Source organism: Mus caroli, unplaced genomic scaffold (assembly GCF_978045245.1).
Source record: "Mus caroli unplaced genomic scaffold, Mus_caroli_1 scaffold_15, whole genome shotgun sequence".
Taxonomy (NCBI): domain Eukaryota; kingdom Metazoa; phylum Chordata; class Mammalia; order Rodentia; family Muridae; genus Mus; species Mus caroli.
The window spans coordinates 72,587,429-72,614,251 of NW_028227270.1; the positions used below are offsets into that span (position 1 = coordinate 72,587,429).

The window sequence follows — 26,823 nt, forward strand, 5'->3', positions numbered from 1 at the left end:
AGAATGGGAAATAATTTGAAAATACGGCTCACATCAAATACTAGACATACAATTGAAAATTCAAATTCAATTAAATTGAGTTCCGCTCAAATTCCTAGTCTTTTCACAAAGATTTTTGTCTTTCTGTTACAACCAAGAAGTGTTTTCTTGTATGAGCAAAATAGTTTAAAACATTACAGTATGAATATCTTCAAACTTAGCTTGCCCTTGTCTTTTTGTAATCATTAAAAAAAATATTATTTTCAAGAAACAACACCCACAACATTTTTGGCATTTAAAAGTGCATCCATACATGCTGCAGTTTAAAACACACGACTCACAGGCACGTAAAAAAAACAAAACAAGATTGAATTGGCAGGAGGAAGGCATCTAGATAACACATCTTTTTTTTTTTTTAAAAGAATTGATTAATGAGCTTCCTTAGTTCTCACATGGCCCCCTCCCCATCCGAGGGTCTTCCCCGAGACCCTCCTCTGGGATGGGCAGAGAAGCTGATTCCACTCCCAAAGACTCCACGTATCGAGGATGGAGCAGCGGCAGACACCTGAACCTTGTGGGTGGCCCACGCCAGCTCTCCGGACTCAGTTTGGCTTTTCTGATTTTTTTCTGTTTCTCCAAGATCTTACCCTGTTGTCTTGTTGGTAGGGAGCACCTCCTGTAGTCTGAAGCTTCGGGTTGCAGCCACCAAGTCAGCATGGGGTGTCCTGCAGCACGCGGCATTCTGGGTATTGTAGTTCCCCCATCTCTAGCGCTGCGTGGGTAGTGAAGTGCGCGCGCGTCACCCCGGTCGGTGTACTTCCGCATCCTGCAGTCGTCACCTGTGCCTGTGGACGATCCTACCGCGGTTCTGGTGAGCGAAAGTGCAGACGTCTTCGGCTCCTGCAGATCCCTCCAGGCGGGGAAGAGTCTGGAGAGCTGGCGTGGGCCACCCACAAGGTTCAGGTGTCTGCCGCTGCTCCATCCTCGATGCGTGGAGTCTTTGGGAGTGGAATCAGCTTCTCTGCCCATCCCAGAGGAGGGTCTCGGTGAAGACCCTCGGATGGGGAGGGGGCCATGTGAGAACGGGATTTGGGGTCCACTATCTTGTCCTAGACAAGCTACAGGTCAGTCTGGCCTGCTTCCCAGGCTATGACGCTGTAGGTGTGTCCCCTGTGTTAGTGCCAGGTCAGGGAGATTGGACCTGGGGCATCTAGATGTCACCTTTCCACCCCCGTTCTCCGTTGAGGTTTGTGAGGGATAGGAGCAAATGTCTGAATTGGTGAGGACAGAAGTCTTGGGGAGCTGCGCTCATCATAAATTTGGAAATACAGCTTGGTCGCTAGGACCAGTGTTCGAGCAGGAGGCTTGCCTTACGGGGAAAACATACAGAATTGCCTGGCTGAATGCAACGGCAAAGACCAGGAGACTGGAGCTAGCCTTGAAGTTTGGAGTCTTGGTGTATGGCAAGGCTTGTGTGGTGTGTGTGTGTGTGTGCGCGCGCGCGTGTGCCTGTGTGTATATGTGGGTAGGGGGGAGTGGGGGTGGCCTTTTTACACGTTGTGGGCTAATGACCTTGTGTGGCTCTCTTGAGCTCTGGGACCTTCCAAGAGCCTGGAGTGATGTAATGGGAAGGGACATTTCCCCCATGACCCAGGGCTTGTTGGCTCCCTGAATTTCTGGAGGTGTAGCCTGGTCTCTCTTTTTCTCTTTAGTTCTCTGATCTATATATAAAACTCATTTTGATTATATTCACCACTGAAAATTCTGCCCCCAGTCCACCTATCTTTGTGACCTATCTTTCTTTTTTGTTTCAAAACCCTTTAAGACTAACTTATGCTGAATTCAATATTCTTGAATATTTCACTGGATTGTGATTGGCTTACCTCGGGCTATATACTCTTAGAGAAACCCTTCTACTCTCCCAGCAGCTAATAATTGCCCGTAGCTTGGTACTAGGTATTTGGTGCTGAACTCCTGTCTCTGTGCTGAAATTTGTTCTGGTTTGGGCTTGCACGGGTCATGTGCATGGTGTTGAAACTGCTGTGAGCTTGTATTTACAGTTGCCCTATTGTGGTCTGTACTGGCTGGTTTTGTGTGTCAACTTGACACAGGCTGGAGTTATCACAGATAAAGGAGCTTCAGTTGGGGAAGTGCCTCCATGAGATCCAGCTGTGGGGACTTTTCTTGGTTGGTGATCAAGGGGGGAGGGCCTATTGTGGGTGGTGCCATCTCTGTGCTGGTAGTCTTGGGTTCTATAAGAAAGCAAGCTGAGCAAGCCAGGGGAAGCAAGCCAGTAAGGAACATCCCTCCATGGCCTCTGCATCAGCTCCTGCTTCCTGACCTGCTTGAGTTCCAGTCCTGACTTCCTTTGGTGATGAACAGCAATGTGGAAAGTGTAAGCTGAATAAACCTTTTCCTCTCCAACTTGCTTATTGGTCATGATATTTGTGCAGGAATACAAACCCTGACTAAGACAAATTGGTACCAGGAATGGGGTATTCTTGTGACAACCTGATGATGTTTTGGGGAGGACTGTGGAAGTACTTTGGAACTTTGGGCTAGAAGATCCATTCGGTGCTAAGAGCTCTGTGGGATGTTGTGTAGGAGCTTGGAAGATAATGTTGAGAACAGTGCACAAGATGGAGGCCTGGCTTGTGAAATTTCAGAGGGAAGACTAAAGACTCTTAGCAGTGCCGCTGCTATTTTTATTGTGAAGATTCTGTGGTTTTGGTTAGCTGGGGCTGAAGAATCTGCTGCAATTAACAAGATACCAGAACTACTAAAGTGAAAACTTTGCATTACTGGGACTATTGATGCTAGTGAGCTGGAGCTAAGAAATTAGCAGATTGAGTTGGTAAGATGGCTCAGGGGGTAAGAGCACTGACTGCTCTTCTGAGTTCAAATCCCAGCAACCACATGGTGGCTTACAACCACCCTTAATGAGATCGGACACCCTCTTCTGGTGTGTCTGAAGACAGCTACAGTGTACTTATTTATAATAATAAATAAATCTTTGGCCAGATCGAGTGGGCTTGACCTGAGTGAGCAGAGGTCCTAAATTCAATTCCCAACAACCAGATGAAGGCTCACAACTATCTGTACAGCTACAGTGTGTACTCATACACATAAAATAAATAAATAAATCTTAAAAAAAAGAGAAAAAGAAATTATCGGTGATAAGAAGAGACCAGCATCACTGAGGTGAAATCTTCTGGGAAGTGTTTTCTGAGAGCACAGAGGCTGTGTTCCAGAGATAGCCAAGGTTGTACCTTGTGCTGTGGCTGGACTTTGTAATGTGTAAGAGTCACTCAGGTTTTGAAGGCATGGAAGGGGTCATGAAGAGCACTGTGAGAGACCATAGAAGGCCATTGATGAAGGTGTAGCCTAAGTTGCAATTGATGGCCCAGGACTGAAGGGGTCATGCAAAGAAGTTGAGGCTTGGCACCATGAAGAGAGCCTATGAGAGACTATTTGTGAAGCCTAGTTCCAGTGGGAGATAGCAGTGTTTTGGAGATGTCAGTACCATGAGATGACCACCAAGGACAGCAGCAGCAGTGTAGTACAGGCAGCTGGAGTCTAGAAGACAAGGTGTGTGCTACAAAGGGCAGAACTGGAGAAGTGACCCAAGCCCTTGGAGGAGCCCAGAACATCATGAGTTGGGTCCCAGACATTGGACAGTTGGAGTTTAATTTTGCTTTTGATTGTGACTGTGCCCGATATTTTTCCTTCTTGAAGTAGTTATTTTAGTGGAGCCCACAGTTAAGAGATTTTGAATTTTAAAAGATATTTGATATTTTAAAGGGATTGAACTTTTAATATGTAAAGACTGTGGGACTTTTAATGTTATTTAGATCTTGGGGATGAATAAGAAATTAAGGGTTGAGGCTTAATAGTGATGTGTTTATGTGTCAAGTTGACAAGGGGACAATTGTACTGACTTGACAGTTTTGTGTGTCAACTTGACACAGCTGGAGTTATCACAGATAAAGGAGCTTCAGTTGGGGAAGTGCCTCCATGAGATCCAGCTGAGGGGCATTTTTTTTTTTTTGGTTGATGATCAAGGGGGGAGGGCCCCTTGTGGGTGGTGCCATCTCTGTGCTGGTAGTCTTGGGTTCTATAAGAAAGCAAGCTGAGCAAGCCAGGGGAAGCAAGCCAGTAAGGAACATCCCTCCATGGCTTCTGCATCAGCTCCTGCTTCCTGACCTGCTTGAGTTCCAGTCCTGACTTCCTTTGGTGATGAACAGCAATGTGGAAATGTAAGCTGAATAAACCCTTTCCTCCCCAACTTGCTTCTTGGTCGTGATGTTTGTGCAGGAATAGAAACCTAACTAAGATATGGTCTGAAGATATTGTTTCCTTGGAGTTATCCACCACCTCTGGCTCTTACAACCTCTTTGCTACCTGAGCCTTGGCTGGGGTTTTGTGGTATATATGTTCCCGTTATGGCTGAGATGTCTGCAGTTTTTTGTTCTCTACACCTTGGGCAGCTGTGGGTCTCTGTGTTTAATCATCATCTATGCAAAATGGAAGTGTCACAAATGAGGATGGAGAGAGAGGCATTAATCTATGGGTAAACCAAGAAATCATTACAGATTGGCTTAATACTATATCCATTTATCCGTGTAGTGGTAGTAGGCTCTTCTCCAGGAGCTATTGCATGTCTAGATAGGTTCTGACCTATCTGTATATCTTGCTAGGCTAGTCATTGTTATAGTTTGCAGGGCTCATAGCCAGGTCCAATTGGTGACTATTTTTTTTTTTTTTACCCCGGTAGCAAGCACAGCACCTTTTAGCAGTTGGAAGCTAGCCAGAAGTGACGAAGCTTCCAAGCCAGTACCAGCTTGATCCCCTCATGTCCTTTGGCTCAAATATGTGGTGTCCTCAGCAAATAGGGTCTTATTGTCAAGTTTTGGAGAGTAACAAGAGCATGGACAATAGTTTGTAATGTTTGGGGTGGGTCTTCTGGGCCTCGGTGGCCAACAACTCCAAAAGAGGTTAAACCCGTTCCTAGCAATGGACTTTTAAATTATTAGTCTCTGGTGTCTAGCGTGTGGGGGTGTTATTGTTACAGGGTAACTGCATTTTAACGCCCCTCTCTTTCTGTGTATGTTGGGGCTTCTATGGTAGTAGGTTTCCACATATCCCTTTCAGAAAGGTCTTTAGTGTTATGTATCCCTCTCTCAGGACTTAGAATTTTGAACTTTACCGTGAGAAAACATTGCAGTCATTCCCAGAAGTATAACAGCTCTGAATTTCTATGGATCCACAACCTCGATTTATCACTTGCAAGTGGGTGAACTGCCTTGCACCCAGTCCTCGCCGTGAAGTGTGGGTTTCTTGGGAGTCGGCTCCTTTCTGGGGGCCTATGCCAGAGCCTGTCTGTGAGTGAATCCAGCTGCCCCGCACCTCCGGGGCAGGACCAGTCTGGTTTGTGTCTTCACTGGGTCAGTTTGAGCTGGGCTATTGCAGAATACTATGTCCTGACAGAAAAGTCACCATCTTCATCAGGACCGTTCAGACTACTTGGGACAGGGTTCATTTGACTCCGTTTATGTGGCTATGTTTCTAAGTTTGCTCTCCATCGTCACTCCCCAGCCCCAATACTCCATGACCTTGATTACTGCTGCTTTGTAAGTTGTGCTCTCTGGCAGCATCTGGGTTTGTTCTTCAGGACTGTAGTAACTCTCTTGTGTCCTTTGTCCTTTCATATGGATTGGTGATTTTTAAAAAAATATCTATAAAGTAATTCCCTGAAATTTTGATGGGAAGGCGTTTGTATCTGGAACCCAGGAGAAGTGGCACCTTCACAGTGCTGTCTCCTCCTTCTCCTCCTCTTCTTCTTCCTCCTCCTTCTTCTGTATATATCCTTGCTGATTTAGACCTTTCATTTCTGTGAGTACACTGTCACTGTTTTCAGACACACCAGAAGAGGGCATCGAATTCCATTACAGATGGTTGTGAGCCATCATGTGGTTGCTGGGAATTGAACTCAGGACCTCTGGAGGAGCAGGCAGTGCTCTTGGCCACTGAGTCATCTCTCCAGACTAGACCTTTCTTTTCTTTCAACAAGGTTTTCTAGTTTTCCTTATAGCCATCTCATGATTAAATTATACTTAGTATTTCTTTGTTTGGATGTTATTGTATTGAACTGGTTTGATCACAAATTCTAGTGGTTCATTGCTAATGTATAGAAAGTAATATTTTATGATTAACTTTGTATCTACTAGTTTAAATAACTTGCTTTAGGAGTTTTTGTTGATTTTGTGGGGTTTCTCTCCAAAGTCATGCCATCTATAGACCAAGCCAGAGTTCTTTCTTTCACTGACTTCTTACAGTATGTCTCTATAAGGTTTACATGTTACGTTTGATTGACATGCGTTTAAGTACCTTTTCATTCCACGAGAGCTTCCATCCCTATATATTTTAACACTTTTATCTGTCACAGGCATCATATTTAACAATATTTATTAGTATCAATTCATCATTCAGTACTTTTGCTTTGCTTTTTAATAATGATTGTCATTTTCCTCCATATCCCCAAAGGACATGATTACAGCTAATGATAGTTACAATTTTCTAACATTGTCTCATGCCCCATTCATGTTTAATTCTCTTTAGTGGTCTTCTCTCATTCATGTGTGTAAGCCAGGATCCAGGCCAGGTCACATCTAGCATGTGAGCAATGATTTTCTCCTATCTGTAATTAAGAGAAGATCTCCCTCTACTTCTTCCTTAAACAAACTGTTTATGAGGCTGACTCTGTATAGAATGGGGCAAGCGCTGCCGATGACCTAAATTCCAAGTGACATTTCAACCCCTGGGAACCTCATCTTGGCTTTGTGAGTGGGTGTAGCCAGGGTCACGTGGGAAGAGACCAGGCCTCTTCTCAGCTCCAGTTCTCCCCCTGTGTGATCTTCACTTTGGAATTCTCCTGCGCTGTCCTTTAGCCTCCAAGCTGGTATGGATGGGATTCTTCTGTCTGCAGGGCGCCAGGGAGCTTTCTCTTTCCCTGTGAGTGCGTGCTTGCTGGTGGACACTCTGAGTTTTACCCAGCTGTTGGAGAATGGAGGCTCTGTTACTCAGCCAGAGATGAGGCTTGACCTGGTGACTGGCTCAGATCTGCGGGTTCTCCTTACTGGTTACATGGGCTGTAGAGATGCTTGCTCTCTTTCAACCTACTTACCTCACCTCTACCATGTCCCTAACTTTCTGCTCAGTCAGGAGACTGGGGCATGTCCAGTCTCCTTTCTAAGTGTTCTTGCTTTTCTTCTTGTTCCTCAGATTGGACTCTGAAAGCAGACTCCTCTCCAGGGAGAATATTCTGGAACGTGGGAAATGGCCCCAGGGCTCCTGACAACCAGAGACAAGGTGAGTCCTGACATTTCTCATACTCCTTTGCCCTTTTTCCTGTCTGCAGTTTTCCTTGAGGGTGTAAGGCAGTGCCTACCTCCATCTAGGAGGTTTAACCCATCTTACCTGGAGCTTTTTATAAGATTTCTTTGCTTTATTCATGACAAAAACATTTTCCAGAATAGTTAACTATGATTATCACACAGCTAACATGAAAACACAGGTTATCCAGGCTTAGGTATCCTGTGATTCCCAAGGCCTAATAAGAGATGTATAAGAAGGCCATCCCTCCCCATGTGTGTGCATAGGCACACTAGGGCATGGAAGCCAGAAGCCAGCCCTGGTGCCGATCTTCAGGAGTCATCTGTATTGTTCTTTTTGTTGTTGTTTTTGCTTTGTTTGTGTTTTTTTGAGACAGGGTTTCTCTGTATAGCCCTGGCTGTCCTGGAACTCACTCTGTAGACCAGGCTGGCCTCGAACTCAGAAATCCACCTGCCTCTGCCTCCCAAGTGCTGGGATTAAAGGTGTGTGCCACCACAGCCGGCATCTGTGTTGTTCTTTTGAGACAGAGGCTCACTGACTAAGCTAGGCTGACATAGCGAGCTCCAGGGATCCTGTCTCCACCTCTCAGCACTGGCGTTTCAGCACCTGGATTTCTGCATGGGTGCTGGGGATCAAACTTGGTGCTTATGATTTCCAGGCACACATTTTCTCAGTAGCTGCCTTCCCAGCCTCTAGGATGGATTTTGGAGGATTTTGCAAGCTGGAGAGTTGGAATGTCTCAGAACTTGTGACTGCATGCTGTCATTTACTATGTCAGAAGCTTGCCCTGGCCAGCAGTCTCTGATACTTTAGTTTTCTTGGAGAGGTCAGATGGTATGCGTGGTGTACACACAGTGCATGGATGGCTCTGGTGTTGTGACCCACCATGCTTTGTGTTTGAGCTTTCTTATATATGTGTTCCTTCACTGATGATGTCCTGAAAGCCCATTGTAACTTTACACTGTAAGTAGAAAGTGGATTTAATACACCCAGTGTATCCCATGTAAGAACTTGGCCTCAGAGGGCACCATAGAGCACCAGTTACTTGCCCTCACGATCACATGGCTCACTAGGAGCTGCACCTTGTCGCTACTGACTAGCTCTATACAAATGGCACACTGAGACCAGCCTCTACCGAGTGAACATATATAACTTTGTACTGCTGTAGAACGGAGAGTATATGTTGAACCATTTTAAATTGAAGAGGCATCCATGTTTAAAAGATTGGAAGGTGGTGCTTAACAGTCTGGACTGGGCTGCGTGATAGGGCAGCTGATGAAGTTCTTGTCCTGTGAGTTTGAGGACCTGAGCTTGATTCCCGGGGAACCCATATATTTTTTTTTTTTTTAAAGAAAGGGTCAGGGGACACTGGAGGACCACTCAGCAGGTAAGAGCGTTCTGGGTGTGATGGCGCACGCCTTTAATCCTAGCACTCAGGAGGCAGAGGCTGGTGAATCTCTGAGTTGAAGGCTAGTCTGGTCAACAGATCAAGTTCCAGGGCAGCTGGAGCTACACAGAGAAACCTTGTCTGCCTTGAAACAAACAAGCAAGCAAGCTCTGTGGAGAGCTGGAGTTTGGTTTCTGTCACTCACATTGGTTGGCTCACTACCACCTGTAACTCCAGCTCTAGGGAACCTCGAACCCTCTTCCTGGCCTCCCTGGGGCAGCCGCATTCATGTTCACATACATACATACATACATACATACATACATACATAATAGACATACACATACACATACATATACATACACGAAGTCAGGGGATGGCAAGATGGCCCAGTGGGTAAAAGTGTCTGCTGCCAGTGACCTGAGTTTGATCCCTGTGGACTCACGTGGTAGAAGGGGAGAACCAAGTCCTGCGCGTTGTCCTCTGACCTCTACACATGTGCTGTGCTATACATACATGTTACCCACCCCCCCAACACAAGTAAATGTTAAAACATGTCAAAACAACTCAAGTGGTGGTGCATGCTTGTAACCCCAGTGCTGAGGAGGCAGAGAGAGGCAGATCTCTGGGGTTCACTGCCAAGGTAGCCCAGCATGTTTAATGAGTCTTAGGCCAATGACAGGTCTTGTCTCAAAAAACAAGGTAGACACCACTTGAGAAATGACAGCTGAGCTTCTTCTCTGGCTGCATATGTGTGATCATAGGTGTGTCCCACCACATCTGGCTCCTAGAGAAGTGTTCTTCATCAACAGCGGTTATTAAAATTGTATTTTCAGTTACCATATTGTGTACCAGATCTGAATTGCATAGAAATATCTGACACATCCGACACACACACAGACTATATATATATAATATATCTGTATTATATATGCATATCTATATATCATATATATGACATATATCATATATATGAAGGAACTTGAATTATAACATTAAAGATCTGGTAGGTACAGGATAATAGCTGATTAGAAACCATTTAACAGACCTTCATTGAATCTTAAGGTTGTTTTTCAAAGTCTGCTACAAACCATAATATGTTTTACAAAAAAAAAAAAAAAAAAAAAAATCACCACACTTCAAGCTCCATTACTGCAGAGACCCTCATTGGATGACAAGACCTATCATTGGAATTTTAAATGTTAAAAATGGGGGGCTGCTGAGATGGCTCAGTGGTTAAGAGCACTCGTTGCTCTTGCAGAGGACCTAGCATGGTGATTCATGACTATTATAACTTCTGTTCCTGGGGATCCAATCTCCTCTTTTGAACGTTGCACCCGGCATGCATGTTGTGCAGAGATACACATATGGGCAAAACACTCATATACATGAAAAAAAATCACTATGAAGTTCACCCATAAGAAATATGTAATTCAGTGGATTTTTGTATACTATCAACTAGTGTATGTTAAATTGTACAGCCTTCACCACCATAATGTTTTTGTTACTTCCAAAAGGAATCTTGCACTTGCAGAGTTATTTTACTCCATACTCGCGTCTTCCAGCTTCTGTTAGCCACTGTGGTGGTTTGAATAGGGACGGCTCCCATGGGCTCGTAGACTTGGATGCTTGATCATTATTAGGTAGTGGTGGTGTTACCTGACAGGGATAGGGGTTATCAGTTTGTTGGAATAGGTGTGGCTTTGCTGGAGGAAGTGTGTCACTGTGGGTGGACTTTGAGGTTTCAAATGTTCAAGCCAGGCCCAGTTTCTCTCTCTCTTCCTGCTGTCTGCTGATCTGGATGGAGGTCTGGCTATCTCTCCAGCACCATGCCTATCTGTGGGCCACCATGCTTCCCATGATGACTACAAGGGGCTGAACTGTGACCCTGTAAGTCAGCCACAATTAAATGTTCTTCTTAGTAAGAGTTGCCGCGGTTGTGGCGTCTCTTTACCACCATAGAACAATAACTAAGACAACTGATGTAATTTGTATTGTGTGGATTTAACTGTGGCTATCTTATATGAATATAACCATAAAAAAGAGTATGTAATGAAAATGCCATAAAAGAGAAATGCAGGTCTTCCCATCAAGAAAGCAATGAGCTGACCGAGGCAGTCAGAACCAGTGTCTGAAGAATGATGGAGTCTAGTCGGAACTGGAAGACACTGTTGAAAGAAGCAGCCGATGCTCAGTGGCTAGAGACCGCGGTGATATTTTCAGCTGCCGACCTACCCTTAAGTTGTCTGTCTGCTAAGCGACCTGGAGGAAGGAAATGCAGCATAAAGAGCTTAGGGAACTTCGGACTTGGAACCAAAAAGAGTTCAAGTCAACGGTGTTTCAACAAATAGAGAATTCAATAAAGAAAAATTATAAAAAGAAACAATCCACAAATTATAGAGTTATAAAGCATATTGACTGGAGTGAAACTTTCAGCAAAGGCGTTCAACAGCCTATTGGGTAGACCGACTGAAGACTGGAGATGGTTCAGTCGTGTGTTCATTCTAAGGAGCAAACAAAGAATGCAAGAGAAAGTAAATAAAACCAGAGCTTGAGAGAGCTCTGGGCATCAGTCGCTATCCTGATGTTCACAGTGGGAATGGAGGAAAAGATCCAGGGAGGAGGTGAAGAAGCAACTTCTATAAAGTCTGTGAACAATGATCTGTGCTTGTAAGAAGCCCACAGACACCAAGTAAGATAAACAGTAACCAACCAAACCAAACACCACACCATGATTTTAATAACCAAAGACAGAACTTTCGGAAGCAGTTAATCGAGAGGTGACTCATTTCCCATACGAGATCCCCTGTGTGATTAAGCTGATTTCTTATCTGAAAGCCAGCACCAGTCATTGAGATAGCAAATTGGTAAGAAAGAGTGAAATGATCTCTTTACTCGGAACCTGAGCCAATACCTTAAAGCTGTCGAGGACTTTTCCTTCGTCTGTGTATTTGCCCCAAGAGTTTTATGTTGAAACAAGAGAGGATCTGGGGGAAGAGATTAAGCCATAGGGGCAGAACTTACTGACTTATAAAGGGCCTAAAGAGAACGAATTTGGCCCCTTGTGTCTCCTTTGTCCCTCCCTTCCCTATGAGATTGGTGTGTGTCCCCTGTGGAGTTCACAAGCCGCTGTCTTGAGAATAGACGAGGCCCTGCATTAACACTTCCAGTTGACTTCTAGCACTGTGAGAAAGAAAAATTTCAGGCATTTGATTAGGCCATCATGAGTTGAATAACATTTCCAGAGAAAAAAGATGGTTAGAGTTAGCAAATTCATCAGAATAATAAAATCTGCAGTATATATAACCAACTCACACTATCTATCTTACCACTGATCTGTTTGTGAATAAAGAAGAAACAATTCTTTCAAAATAGCTCCCCAAAATTCCTAGAAATAAATTTACCAAGGAAGCCAAAGATTTGTTGACAAAAGCATTTCGGGGGGGGGGGAAGACTTCAAGAAGTAGACAGGCTTTTGCTTACAGTCTTGGCATCCTGAATGACTGGGGGAAGCTAAGCGGGGTCAGGCCTGCATGGGAGAAAGGCTTCCCATGCTTGTGACTGGATGACAGTACCACCTGTGATCAAAAGATTCAACTTCAGTTCGTACCAAAGTGCCAGTGACTTGAGTGTAGAATTCTACCGCACATTAAAGGCTTAGCATCAACGCTGCACTTTCCTCCCAAAACTAGAAGAGGAGGGAACACCTTTAAAATTTCCTTTATGGAGAAATATCATCTTGATATCCAGACCAGACAAGTGGGGTTCAGGAGAAGGTTAGACCATCATGCCCTGAAACCTACCCCTGACTCGGCTTGTCAAGCTGTGAGAATAAATCCATGCCATCTTACCATAAAGTTTATCATTTCCTATTTTAAATGGACAATTCAGCGTCATCAGGTACATTCACAGCTGGGTTAACGTCACTGCCATCCTTCTGCTAAAAGAAGTGCAGCCTTTCTCCCCTTGTGATGGGCATAATTTACTTGATGTAATAGTTTCAAGGCCTATTCTAGAAAATGCAGGTAGGATTTCCTTTTTGGTGTCGATGTGTGCTACTGTTCATGTCATCATTTGTCACCATTTGTTAGCCACCTGGGTGGTTTCCACCTTCAAGCAGCTGTGAAGGATGCAGCTGTGGACATTGTCCTACAGTGTTCTGGGTTTGTGCTTTTAATGTTAGGGAATTACTGTTGTATTACTATGAAACTTTCCTCTAGAAATGCCCCGTTTTATGTTCCTGCCAGGAGTGTGGAAAGTTTCAATTTCTCTGTATACTTTAATTTAATTTATTTATTATTTATTTATTTTTGAGACAGAGTTTTTCTGTGCATCCTCGGATGTCCTGGACATTTCTCTGTAGCCCAGGCTGGCCTCGAACTCACAGAGATCCACTTGCCTTTGCCTTCTGAGGGCTAGGATTAAGGGTGTGAGCCACTGCCTGGTTCTCTGTATTTTTCGATGACCTGTTGCCTTGATTTTTTGATAATAGCTATCCTAATGTTTGCATGTTAATGATGAAGAACTGAATTCATTTTGTAAGACTGAGGATAAGCATAGGATGTCTGTTTTCTCCGTTCACTCCATGTAATGCTAAAAGTTCTAGCTAGAGCGAAAAAGTAAGGAAAGAGTAAAAAAACTAAGAACTAAAACTGTTCTTATTTCTATGTGACATGATTGTCCCTGTAGAAAAATCTCAGGGAACTTAGCAGAAAAACTTCTTAGGGCTTATGAGAGAGTTCAGCTAGGTTTTAATCAAATAGCGATATCACACGCCCTGTATATTGCAGCAGTGAATATGCATTCAAACTCCAGGCCATCAAAGTCACACATATAACACACATAGAAATTCTGAAGTGTAGTATAATAAAAATCCTTGTAGGATCTTAGTGCTGGAAATTACATTTAGCAAAAGAAATCCTCTCTCTCTCTCTCTCTCTCTCTCTCTTTCTCTCTCTTTCTCTCATTTCTGTCTCTGTCTCTTTGTCTCTGTTTCTCTGTCTCTGTCATACACACACACACACACTGTAAAGGCAGGAAGATGTTGACATAATAAAGATGTCAATTCTCTCTGGATGGAAATACATGGTGTGCTAGCTAGGTTTGTGTCCACTTGACACAATCTGTAGTCACCTGGGAAGAGGAAACCTCAACAGAAAATGCCTTCAGGAGTGGGCCAGACTGTGGAACATTTTCTTGGTTGGTGATGGTTGGGGAAGGCCCAGCCCATTTTGGGTGGTGCCATCCCTCAGCTGGTGGTTCTAGATTCTATAAGAAAGCAGGCTGAGCGAGCCAGAGGGAGCACCCTTCCATGGCTTCTGCATCAGTTCCTGCCTCCAGGGTCCTGCCCTGTTTGAGTTCCCATCCTGACTCCCTTCAGTGATGGACTATGATGTAGAAGTGTAAGCCAAATTAACCTTTTCCTTCCCAACTTGCTTTTTGGACATGGTGTTTAATCGCAGCAATAGAAACCCTAACTAAGACCCATGGTAAACAAATTCTGGTAAAGTCATACCAGTTTCTCTTGTTTGTAGGTATATACAGGGTAGCTTTAGAACTTGTATAGGAAGGCCCAGCTAAAATAACTTTTAAGTGATATTTATCAACTGTGTATGGTGGTACATATCAAATCCCAGCTACCCAGGATGCTATGGTAGCAGAGTTGGGAGTTGAATTAACATGGACAATATAGCAAGAACCACTACAGGTAAAGTAAATGAAATGAAGAGTAAAGTGGAAGGATTTAGTCTTCCTGGTTTCAAGCCCTGCTATATAGCCACACTAGTTAAAACTGTGGCTTTTGAAGGTCTTGTATATGCCTAGAGCAAAACAGGAAACCCGTCATCTCTGGTTTCAATGTATAGAACTGGTGTCCATACAAGGGAGTTGCTTTCAACATACAACAATAAGGTTCAGGGTAGGAAGCAGGGCCGGTCCACCGCATGCTCTTGCTGCAGTCACCGCATTCTTACTGCCTTGGTTCCGGATAGTGACAGGCTGGTTACTGGTTTTAGCCAGACTGCTGCTTTCACGAGCAGGAATGTGTTTTTTGTTACAGGCATTAATGGCCTTCCATGACGTGGCTGTGGCCTTCAGCCAGATGGAGTGGGAGCTGCTGAGTCCTGCCCAGAGGATTCTGTACAGGGAAGTAATGCTGGAGAACTATAGCCACCTGGTCTCCCTGGGTAAGGCCGCCCTGTTTTACGTCTTGGACGTGATCTGTGGGCAGGTTAAACGCCTGTGTAGCAGCCAACACACTCTGTTCTTCTTTAGTGTCCATGTTTTGCAGTGAACTGTGTGCACGCCTGCATACGTGTGTGCTTGTGCATGCAGTGACTGACAGTGTATTTCTCGGGGCGATTGACCCTGCTTTTGACCTAGGATCCTCTGCCCCCGTTCATTCTTTCTTAGTATTCTGATATTATTTCCCCACCTCTCCACTCCCCTTCTGGGTGTCTGACATCTCCTACGTTGGCCCGGAGTTCTGTTGAAGCCTCTTGAGCCACTAGCCTAAGGTCACTTGGGGTTTGTTTCTTGTGACTAGGAATTGCATTTTCCAAACCAAAACTCATCACGCAGCTGGAACAAGGGGCGGAACCCTGGAGAGATGGCAGCGGATGCTTTCTGGACCTTTGTCCAGGTAAGAGGGAGACTTTGGGCAGGCGAGGATACAAGGCATTGCGCGGGGGGTGGGGGGGTGTCCCTCGGATAAGGGATCCACTCTGACATGCTAAGGGTAGTTCTGTAGGCCTCCCGGGGCTCCACGTAAGGCTGGGTAGCACTGCCTCTCTCACTCTCCCCCGCTTCCCCCCTCACAGTTGCTAGGAGACGGTCCAGCCCCGCAGAGGGCACCTGATTGGCTCCCTCTCATAGTTGCTAGGAGACGGTCCAGCCCCACAGAGGGCACCTGATTGGCTCCTGCAGCTTATTTAGGATTTCCTCCCATGTCCTTGCCGGTCTTGTGTTTGATCTTAAAAACAGTGCCACCCTTCTAGACCGACTAGTCCGTTCCTGCTGAACGCTCTTCATTTTCTGTACTTGATCCAGAAGCTGCCGCACATCTCAGCCAGCCTGTAAATCCTCACAGCTTTGCTTTCTTTATGATGGTTTAATTCATGTGAAGAAGTACGTTAATCTGACAGCCCCTAGGGGTTAGGAGCCCATTGTTCACCAGGGGGCAGGCTTGTTCATCCTCAGACTGTTCAGCTTCCCCACCGCCTTCTGTGTTCACATTCTATGGCTACCTTTGCCCTTTTATCTGACCCCGTGGGTCCTTCAGCATACCACATTATTTTGCACCTTTGTAAACTTCTCCACGCATAGTATGCAGCCCCCAACGCCTGGCAATTAGGTAGTGTTACTCTACATTTGTGTGACACTGTGGAAGGATGCAGGAACCATTGGTAGGACTGAAATAGCTGGCCCACATACAGGCGTGGCTTTGAATGGCTAGGCTATGCCAAACTGAAGCAGGTAAGAGCACGTGCCCCAGGGCAGTGTGAGAATTCTTCTAACACATCCTTACCAATATGGGTACTGTCTGACCCCATTCCCCATCTTCTTGGAATCTCACGGGGTCTTAGGTGGCTAATGTGAATATCTTATCACGTGATCTGTCCCCTTCTGAGAGTGATGGACTGCTTTAGACATCTGCCCAGATTGTAGTTAAGTTTTCTTCTGTTATTGATCACAGTTGTAGACTTTCCCCCAAATACTTAGGTCTTTAATTCAACTTACACTAATTTTTATGATTATTAGAATGTACAGATAAATTTCTTCCTGGCTTATCTTTTTCTTATTAATGAATTTGTCTTTACTGTGTAGCTCTGGCTGGCCTGGGACTCCCTATGTCGGTCAGGTTAACTTTCCACTCCCAGAGCTGTGCCTGCCTCTGCCTCTCGAGTGCTGCTGAGATTAAATGTGTGTGGCACCACATTCTTATTTTTATTTTATTTATTTTCCTTCTAAGTAAACCATATGGGGGATTTTATGCTTTATATCAAACATAGACTTTATAAAAAAGAATATTACATGAGTATATTAACATAACAATATAAAATGTTATTTAGGTATGTGGTATTAAGAAAATTATGAGGGATGGTTTTAAGGTAGAATAAACTGTGTTAAAAGTGAAAACCAGTAAGTTTTGTTATAACGGAAACAGTGAGCATATCAAGATCCCCGAACTTTGCATATTTTACCACAGCTTCTACCTTCTGACTTCCTGCTCTCTTTTCTTTCTTTAAAAAGTAGAATATTTTATTCATTTTGGAAAAAATAAAATTAATTTTATTAATCCCCTTTGAGAATTTCATGTATACATACAATGTATTTTGATCATATTTACACTTCTTTCCTCCACCACACAGTTCCCAAAGTCATGTCTTCTTTTTCTTTCTTTTTAAAAATAGCCCAGCGAGTCTTTTATTTTGCCCATGTATTCATGGATATGAGGCCATTCACTAGGTGTAGTAGACCTACCAGGGCCTTACCTTAAAGGAAACCGATTTACCCTTCCCAAAAATCCATCAACTGTCAATAATATCTCCTCCTTTCTAATCCATTTTTCCTGATTATAGATGTGTCTAAATTACCTAGAACATATGTAAATTGATTCACACAGGATATAATTGTTTTCTCTATTTAGCATAATTACTTAGAATTTTATCCATGGGCTATACATCAATAATTCATTTTTGTTGGCGAGTAGAATTACATCATATTGATAAATTATGATGTGCTTAACTCCTGACTTGTATCTGAGTGTTGGGCATAAATAGGGTGTGTATTTATTTATTTATTTGTTTATTTATTTATTTTTAAGAATTATTTAGTTAATATACACGAGTACACTGTAGCTGTCCTCAGACACACACCAGAAGAGGGCATGAGATCCCATTACAGATGGTTGTGAGCCACCATGTGGTTGCTGGGAATTGAACTCAGGACCTCTGGAAGAGCAGTCCGTCTCTTAACCACTGAGCCATCTCTCCAGCCCTGGGTGTATATTTCTTATAGGGCTCAGAGTCTCTTAGCATGAAAGCCAATTCAGCATAGAATAAAAAAACCACCACCCTTCATACCAAGAACCAGGAAATTACAACTTGAAGGTGATGGTAACATACAGCTGAGGTGGTAGTGGTGGTATCAGAGATTAGAATTACCTTTCAGGGCCTGGTGGATGCAGGACTGTGAATTTAGCACTTGGCTGAGGTAGGAGAACAGCAAGAATGGCAGCCTGGTTATAGAATGAGTTCAAGGTCAACCTGAACAACTGTGAGACCTTCAAAATAAAAGGGATAGAGCATTTGCCTAGCATGAACAAGACCTTAGGTTCAGTCCAGGATTTTCAACCTATTATATATACTCTTGAAACAAATAAAAGAGTATATAAAAATATCAGCAAAGAAATATTTTATATAAAAATTAGCCTGCAGTTGTGTTACTGAAATATACAATAGAAAATGTGAGCTCATTGGATGGGCTTAGCCAAAGAGTTGGAATGATAGGTTGGAATCAGTGAGTTTGTTTATGTTTTAAGACAGAGTTGCACTCTGTAGCCCTGTCTGGCCTTGATCTCATAGGGATCCACTTGCTCTGCCTTCTGAGTGGTGAGATTAAATATGTGCAAAACTACATCTGAGTGGAATCAGTGAACTTAATTCCAGAACAATAAAATATCATAAATGTGAACAAAGAAAGAAAATAGCCTGAAAAAAAAATGGTTTCAGAGACTTGTGGGAAAAGAAAAAGAAACAGTACTTATATCATCAGAACCCCAAAAGGATAATGAAAAATATGGTAAATTGTGGTTGAAAACTTATTAAAAGATAAACATATAGATACAAGAAGTCATAGAAACATTAAATAAACATATATGCATAAACATGAAGACACACGATAACTACAATTCTGGAAACTAAAAAGAGGGGAAAGACCTGGAAAGCAGCCAGTGGGGATAAATGCCTTGCCTATAGAGGATTTTTCATGTGAACTAACTAGGCCAATGAAGACATGGCAGGGATTTTTCTTAAGCACTGAAAGGACTGTAAATTTTATACCTAGCAAAACTATCCCTGAGAAATGAAAGTGATTCATGATACTAATAGAAATAAAGAATTTGTGACATATGTTAAACTATAGGTAAGGAAATTATTCAAAGAAATAGAAATGGTGAAAGAGGTAATCTTGCTCTTATACCCAGTATCAAAAACCAACCAACCAACCCCCCAAATCACAACAACATCAACAACAACCAACCAAACCCCTAAATCACCACCACCACCACCACAACAAACCATTAAAAAAAAGAAGTTGTAGAGCAAGAGCATTAGAAAGAAAAAAAAATGATTTTAAGAGTACAAATATGGCTCTACAGTAGAATGTCCTTTACGTCTAAGATTTTTGCAGTCATATTGATGATTAAATCAAGTTTTTAACCTTAGCTACAATTTCTTTAAAAAGTATGACGAATGCCTGGCGGTGGTGGCACACGCCTTTAATCCCAGCACTTGGGAAGCAGAGGCAGGTGGATTTCTGAGTTCAAGGCCAGCCTGGTCTACAAAGTGAGACAGTACTGTCCAGGACAGCCAGGTCTACACAGAGAAACCCTGTCTCAAAGAACCCCCCCCCCCCAAAAAAAAAAGTATGACGAATAAGAATATAGAAGATAATAAAACCTTAAGAAAGGTAACATTTTCTGTACTTCAGGTAGTAAAATATCAATAGGTATACTGGGTACCTCCCCTCTGTGGGCTTTTCTTTGTGCCTTGCATGTTAGGTTTAGAGTATTTCTATTCTACCATTAACAGAAGGAAGAGAAGGGGGTAATGTGCACCCCTTCACAACTAAGAAGACAAAAACCATTAATTCTTGAGGCTCACAAATAATCCTCTTGGACTTGCTCTGCTCTTAGGCTCACGGGGCCAATGGCCAGGTCCCCCACCAACTTGTAGCAGGGATTCCATTCCCAGAAGTCTGTCAAGCCCCATCCCATGCCCTCAGCCAGAAGGAGAATACCTTCTCATAACCACTGTGGTCCCCTTGCTCCCATGGTTTGTGGGCTCTGCCTCTGTGGTGGAAGTGACATTGATTTGATTTGGGCCATTCTTCACTTTTTTGAAGCATGGTGCATGTTTACATCAAAGCAGCTCTACTAAAAAAGAAGGGAACTACTGAACCACAAGAGTAAGTGAATAGACCATTCTTAAGAGATACAAGTGAGCAGTAAATGTGTGAGGAAGTGCTCAACATCTGTAGCCACCAGGAAGCTGCCAATTAAAGCTGCTGTGAGATTCCATCGCACCCCCATCAGAGAGTGGTTATCATCAGAAAAACAAACAAACAAACCCCCTGCAAATTCTAGTGCAGATTCAGGGAAAAGGAGCCCCTCCACCCTGCCAGCGAGGCTATAACACATACAGTCTCTATGGGAATCAGCATGACAGGTACTCAAGAAACTAAAAATAGAACTGCTAAATGACTCAGCTATGTCCCTCCTAGGCGTATACTGAAGGGATTTGCAGGCAGCTGGGTGCAACTGGAGATCATCCTTGTTAAGCAAAACAAGGCAGAGTCAGAAAGACAGATAGTGCATGTTTTCTTCTCATATATGGAACCTAGATTTCTCTCTCTCTCTCTCTCTCTCTCTCTCTCTCTCTCTCTCTCTCTCCCTCCCCCTCCCTCCCTCCCTCCCTCCCTGCCTCCCTCCTTCCCCCCTCTGTTTTGTTGCAGGTCAAAAAAGCTTAAAGGGATGGGTTGTAAAGGTGGGGAATACCCTTACAGGAAGGTAAAGAATGGATGGATAAGGAAGCAGAAGTTGTAAGGAAGAACCAGCTAGAGGGGGTTGGGGGAGTGGGGGAGTGGGGGGGGGTGAGCAGAGTGGGTATAATGCCATACACATCTGAAGGTGCCACGGTGAAAAACCCCAGCTTAAAAATCCTGCACTATTAAAAAACCCAAGTTTTTCTCTCCAGAGCTTTAGCGTCCGAGAACTGCGGCAGCCTTTCCTCACTCTGTCCCAGTTTCCTGGTCTCTCTTGGTCCCAGCTGGCCGTGTTTCTGGTGCCCTAATCAGTCCCACGTGTGTTGCAGGCTTCTGCAGTTAGGGGTGATTATATGGCCACAAAAGGCTGTGTAGTGACACCCTGAGTGTTCGCCTCAAAACAAGCTTCCCCATCATTCTGATGTGCATAAGCCGAGAAGTTTCCTTAACCATTCAATGAACTTCTTGCATTTTCAAGTGGTAAGGTCAGTTGAGCTGCAGCTGTGCTGATTTGCTTAAGAAATCTCAGCTAAGCATTTCACCGTGCATGAGTGCTACTCTTCCACAAAAACTGGAGTACAGTTCAGAAACTTGTTTTGCATGTTTCCTACCAACACTCCCTTTCATGACAATCTAGGCCCTCTTTAGCGTGTATATCACAACTCTCCAGTTCTGAAGCAACTGTCACGTTTTTTCACGTGACCAAAACATCTACTTTGTTGGTACCAAAAATCTGTTCTTCTTCAGAAGGAGAGCGGCAGTACCGGTAGGGTGGAGGTGTTCCTAACATAGTGAGGAATTCATTCACACGGTTTCGGAGGCTGACAATCCTCATGACTTGCAGCCAGCAAGGTGGAGCTCTGCAGGGACTGACGCAGGTCCAACCCAGAGGCTTGTGGGCCAAAGCTTTTGCTTGAGTTGGGGAACTGAGGAACTATTTCTAAGTGGGAAGGTCCTAAGAAGGGTTCCCTTACTGGGGGAAGACCAGTCGTTAGTCCTATTCAGGCCTGTGCCTGATGGCATGAGAGCCACTGAGGTTAAAGAAGACAAGCTCAGTTGCTTTCAGTTTAAATTTGCCACACTACTACCACTCTGCCAAGTGAACTATACAGGCAGACATCTTTATTAGAAGCCATGCCTCCCATAAGGGCAGTGGTCACTGTGCTTAGGTCAGTCACCACATTAACACAAGACACAACAACAGTTCCCCTGCTGCTGAAGACACATACAAAGATGCCTGGTAAATGTGATTCGTTCTTATGAACAAGTGGGAATACTGATAAGACAAAGCCTGGGTATCTATTTCTTCCTTTCAAATCATAGGCAGGGAGTTGGCAGTGCATACTCAAACTTCAGCTGTTAAAAACTCCAGAATTACAGAAAGTGTGTGTGTGTGGTGTATGTGTATTGTTTGATGGCTAAATATTGAACCCAGGGCCTTGTTTATGCCAGGCGTGTGCTCTGCTACTGAGCTGTAAATAGCTGATAGCTAGAAATGCTAACAACTGCCAAGAGTCATGTTAATACCGGCAAACTAGCTTACCAGAGCAAATCAGAGTCTAGTGAGCCAGTTTAGAACACATTTCCTGATGAGAAGCTGACCACAGTAGGACCTTTGGTGTCCAGCTCTGGGTACCAAAGCTTTGGGCAGCCACGAGGAACAGCATTAGTAATTGTCAAGAAGTCCATTCAACGAGCAGGGGCACCCAGAAAGCAAGTGTATTGATTAGTTTTCTTAGGAGAAAAAAACAGTGGGACTCAGGAGTTAGGAAGGGGGGCTTTCATGGTAGTTATTCATAAAAGGTTCTACAGTGTGTACTTTAGACTTCAAGGATATCTTTGTTGTAATGACTTCTCTTCTGTGTGAAAGTAGTAGTAAGTGGTACACTAATAATTGACGGTGGTTCAGCAACCATCTATATAAACAGTTGGCATACCTATTGAAGATGCTTCATGAAATATGTCTCCTCTGTATTGATCAGCAAGAATCAAGTAGGTCTAGAAAGGCTGGACATGCTGAGTCCTCAGTCAGAGCTCATCAGATTTCTTTATAATCAACTCTAAGAACCAATTGCCTGAACAGGTATATTGATTTGATATCTCCTTGGCAAGTCCAGATATTAAAGGGGGACATTTAAGAAAATCCAAGAGGCTCTTGGATTAATTAGGTCACGAGAATCAGATTTCTTTAAGGGCTTGTAGGTGGAGGCCATGAAATCCTGCTTCATTGCCGAATCCCCATTTTCTGACAAGAGAATCACAGCTTATTTTCTTGGTTTGCTTTCTGGGTGAGGGAGCATTCAGTTGAATACCACTGATGGACCTCTTGACATTATTTGGTACTGCCTCTCCCATTTGGGGGATGACTTGAAACTTAGTCACTTCCTTATAGAAGAAAGAAAATCACTGAAGAAACTTGTAATTCCTGATGGAGTAAAAGCGAGTATTCATGGACGTTCACGCCATGATTAGCAGTTCTAATTGTAATAGCTTACAGAGTATACATTACCCATAAGGCTTTTCAGTGTTTCAGTTTTCCTTTCAGAGCTGTGGGAAGGCTGTTTGCAGTAGAGTGTGGAAGATAGACCTGTAAAGGGAGTATTTATGAACATCTGAGGAATCACTGTTGGGGAAATGTTCCTATCTACAAGGCACCTCTGTGATTCTGATCATTGCTTTCTTTCTAGCAGAACCCAGGACAGAATTAGAGCCCTGTCTCTCGTCCCCGGTATCCTTTGCTAGTCCAGAAGTCCTCAGAGTGTGTGTGCTGAATGGACCTCCCTCTCAGACTTTCCCAAGCCCACCAGCAGGGAGCAACATCCAGTCAGAAGCTCCAGGCTGTTCCAGCAATGAAGGAGGTGAAGAGAGAGACAGCAGCGATGCTCTGTTGCAGAGGACAAGTCCAACGAGAATTCTGAAGACGTTCTTTAGCCCATGTCAAGGTCAGGCAGCATACTGGGTAGAAGGCGACAGTAAACAAACAGACCTTGACCTGGCCCCTGAGGAGGCAGTCACAGTGTTGAAGGGACCCGACGAGTCAGCATCTGGGGCCGTCCTACATGGAGCATTTCCACTAGGGCTTGATGAAGTCACAAACCTGTTCAGCCCTCAGAAGCACCACGTGTTTCCTGACTGCGGAGGGGGCTTTGGTCAGAGTTCAGACCTCATGAAGCTCCAGAGAATGGACGGAGTGGAGAAGCCTTATTCGTGTTCAGAGTGCGGGCACCAGTTCGCTCAGAAGGCTTCTCTCACGGTCCATCAGAGGAAACACTCTGGAGAGAAGCCGCACGTGTGTGAGGAGTGTGGGCGAGGCTTCATGTACGTATCCTCCCTCAACAGCCACAAGAAGATTATCCACTCTGGAGAGAGCCCCCTTGTTTGTCCCGAGTGTGGGCGTGGCTTCCGCCAGAAGATAGACCTCGTCCTCCACCAGCGGACTCACCTGGATAAAAAGCCCTTCGTGTGTCCCGAGTGTGGGAGGGGCTTTTGCCGGAAGGCCTCGCTGCTACAGCACAGCTGGTCACACTCGGGTGACAACCCCTTCATCTGCTCGGTGTGTGGGCGTGGCTTCAGGCTGCTCTCCCGGCTCCTCACTCACCAGGTCACACACTCTGGGGAGAAGCCTCATGTCTGCCCCGACTGCGGGCAACGCTTTGGCCAAAAGGGTACGCTCATGAGACATCAGAAGACACATACCGGGGAGAAGCCTTTCGTGTGTCGCCAGTGTGGCTGGAGTTTCACCCAGAAGGTTAACCTCATTAGGCACCAGAGGATTCACACAGAGGTAAAACCTTTCCTATGCCCTGAGTGTGGACGAGCCTTTGAGTTTAAGTCGCTCCTCACCAGACACCGTAAAACGCACATGGGGGAGAAGCCCTACGTGTGCCCCCAGTGTGGTAGGGGGTTTAGCCAGAAGTTCAACCTCATCGGGCACCAGAGGATTCATACAGGGGAGTTACCTTTTCTGTGCCCTGAGTGTGGGCGTGCATTTGTAAAGCAGTCCATGCTCATCAGACACCAGAGGACCCACGCAGGGTGGGAGAAACCTTACCAGTGTCCCGAGTGTGGACGCACCTTTGAGTTTAAGTCACTCCTCACCAGACACCAGAAGATACACACGGGGGAGAAGCCTTATGTGTGTCCTCAGTGTGGCAGAGGGTTTAGCCAGAAGTTCAACCTCATTGGGCACCAGAAGACGCACACGGGGGAAAAGCCCTATGCCTGTCCCCAGTGTGGCCAGCGCTTCAGGCAGAAGTTCAACCTCGCTAGGCACCAGAGGATTCACACAGGGGAGAAGCCATTCCTGTGTGCTGAGTGTGGGCGAGCATTCGGAAAGAAGGTCTCTCTCATTAGACACCAGAGGACCCACGGAGAGGAGAAGCCTTACCAGTGTACTGAGTGTGGTCGAGCCTTTGAGTTTAAGTCTCTCTTCATCAGACACCAGAAGACACATACGGGGGAGAAGCCCTACGTGTGCCCTGAGTGTGGCAAGGCGTTTAGCCAAAAGTTCAACCTCATAGGGCACCAGAGGAGCCATACAGGGGAGAAGCCTTACCTGTGCCCCCAGTGTGGGCGTGCCTTTGCTTTTAAGTCACTTCTTACTAGACACCAGAGGACACACTCCAAGTAGAAGTATTTTGTTAACAGTGTATGTGGGTAGGGACTGGATGGGATGACACCTCACCTCTGACTAGAGGACCCAGTCCACTCCGAAGAGAAGCCATTGGTTTGGGCACAGCTTTGGCTTTAACTCTGCCCTCATCAGACATCAGCAGACTTACTCGGGCAAGAAGCCCTAAGAGCAGGCATTGTGGGCATGGCTTCAGCTGGAAGTTTCACCTCCATAGACATAGGAAGGCTAAGTATGGCCATCAACTTCTAAGCCTGAGAGGTGTTTGCCCGACTCGTTTCTTCCTTTTTTCGGGAGCATGAAACTGACAGAAATCACTAGAGAATGTTTCTGGAAATGGGGTAGGGGAAAGCCCTTACTTGTTCATGAAATCATTGGTTTATAGTTTACTATCTTCAGTTAGCAGTATGCGTTAGTTTTCTAGGGTTTCCTAACAAAATACCCCAAACTGTAGAGCTCAGGCAAAAGAAGTTTACTTCGCCATATATATGAGCCTAGAAGTCCTCTATCAGACCGGCTCAGGTGTTGCTGTGACTACACCTCCCCTTAGTGGGTGGATGGCTTCCTGATGTGCTGTGCACCTACAGGTCCAGCCCTCCTGTATATATTTTTCCTGGTGCCTCGAATTCTGGATAGGACCACATCCAGATGACCTTGTTTAACCTTTATTAAATGTCCTGCCTCCAAGTCATGCCACACTAGAGGTAAGGTATCGGTATTTATGTTGTGGGGCTAGGATTCCCAGCATCCTCAGCACCTGATATCCTTAACTCATTTCAGCGTCAACTCTAAATTGAAAATCTCTTAATACAAATATCTAATTCATGTATTGGTGAGGATATAATTCCAGTTCACCTGTAAGCCGTATTTCTATCCGCAATCCTGTGAAGTTAAACATGGAACTTGCTTCCAAAATCCAATGACTAGACAGATACAGGTTAGATATTCCTATTCCAAAAGGGAAACATCAGAAAGACCTGAGCAGTGATGGGTCCCAGGGTCCAGCACAAACCTAGCAGGCAAATTCAATGGGACCTTAAGTCTCAAGAGTAATATTGACTCAGTGTTCTGTCCCCTGGCTCACAGGACTGGCAGGCAGTATTGTTTTCCCAGCCCTGAACATCAGTTTCACACGTTTGACCTCGCTCCAGACCTGACCAGGGTTTGGAACCACATTTTCCTTTTTTCTATTCTTTTCTCTCTTCTCTTTTTCTTTTCTTTTCTTTTTTCTTTTCCCTCCCCTCCCCTCCCCTCCCCTCCCCTCCCCTCCCCTCCCCTCCCCTCCCCTCCCCTCCCTCCCTCCCTCCCTTCCTTCCTTTTTCTTTCTCTTTTTCCTTTTTCTCTTATTCTTCTTTTTCCTTTTGGTGTTCTGTTACATAGCCCTGGCTATCTTGGAACTCAATGTGTAGACCAGGCTGGCCTTAGACTCAGAGATCCACTTGAATGTGTGCACTGAGTGCTGGGGTTAAAGGGGTGAGCAGCCCGAGAGCTCTTCCCTTTTCCTGGAGATGAACAACAAACTTCTTGGAGCTCCGCTGGTCTTCTCTTTAGAATCTCTGAAGTCAAAAAGTCTCTCTTCATTTTACCCCAGTCTCTTTAAAGCTCTCCCAGGACTAGAGGAGATGGCTAATTAACTCTGGTTCACACTCATGCTAATCTCTGTTGAAAATAA

The 26,823-nt window shown here is 44.6% G+C and overlaps 1 protein-coding gene across 5 annotated transcripts; it reads left to right on the forward strand.

Annotated features, from left to right (window-relative positions):
• The first annotated feature begins 791 nt into the window (after nt 1-791).
• On the forward strand, nt 792-26,392 carry Znf169 (zinc finger protein 169). 5 transcript variants are annotated; one of them, XM_021180124.3, is made up of 5 exons: nt 792-850; nt 7,261-7,347; nt 14,817-14,943; nt 15,303-15,398; nt 23,209-26,392. In XM_021180124.3, exons 2-5 carry the CDS (start codon nt 7,315-7,317, stop codon nt 25,149-25,151), a joined length of 2,199 nt encoding a protein of 732 aa, XP_021035783.1. In that variant the 5' UTR covers nt 792-850; nt 7,261-7,314; the 3' UTR covers nt 25,152-26,392. The 5 variants fall into 5 exon arrangements, with proteins under 5 accessions (XP_021035783.1, XP_029324386.1, XP_029324385.1 ...); XM_029468526.2 differs by having other exon boundaries at nt 23,212-26,392; XM_029468525.2 differs by having other exon boundaries at nt 814-1,055.
• Nucleotides 26,393-26,823: the final 431 nt, after the last annotated feature.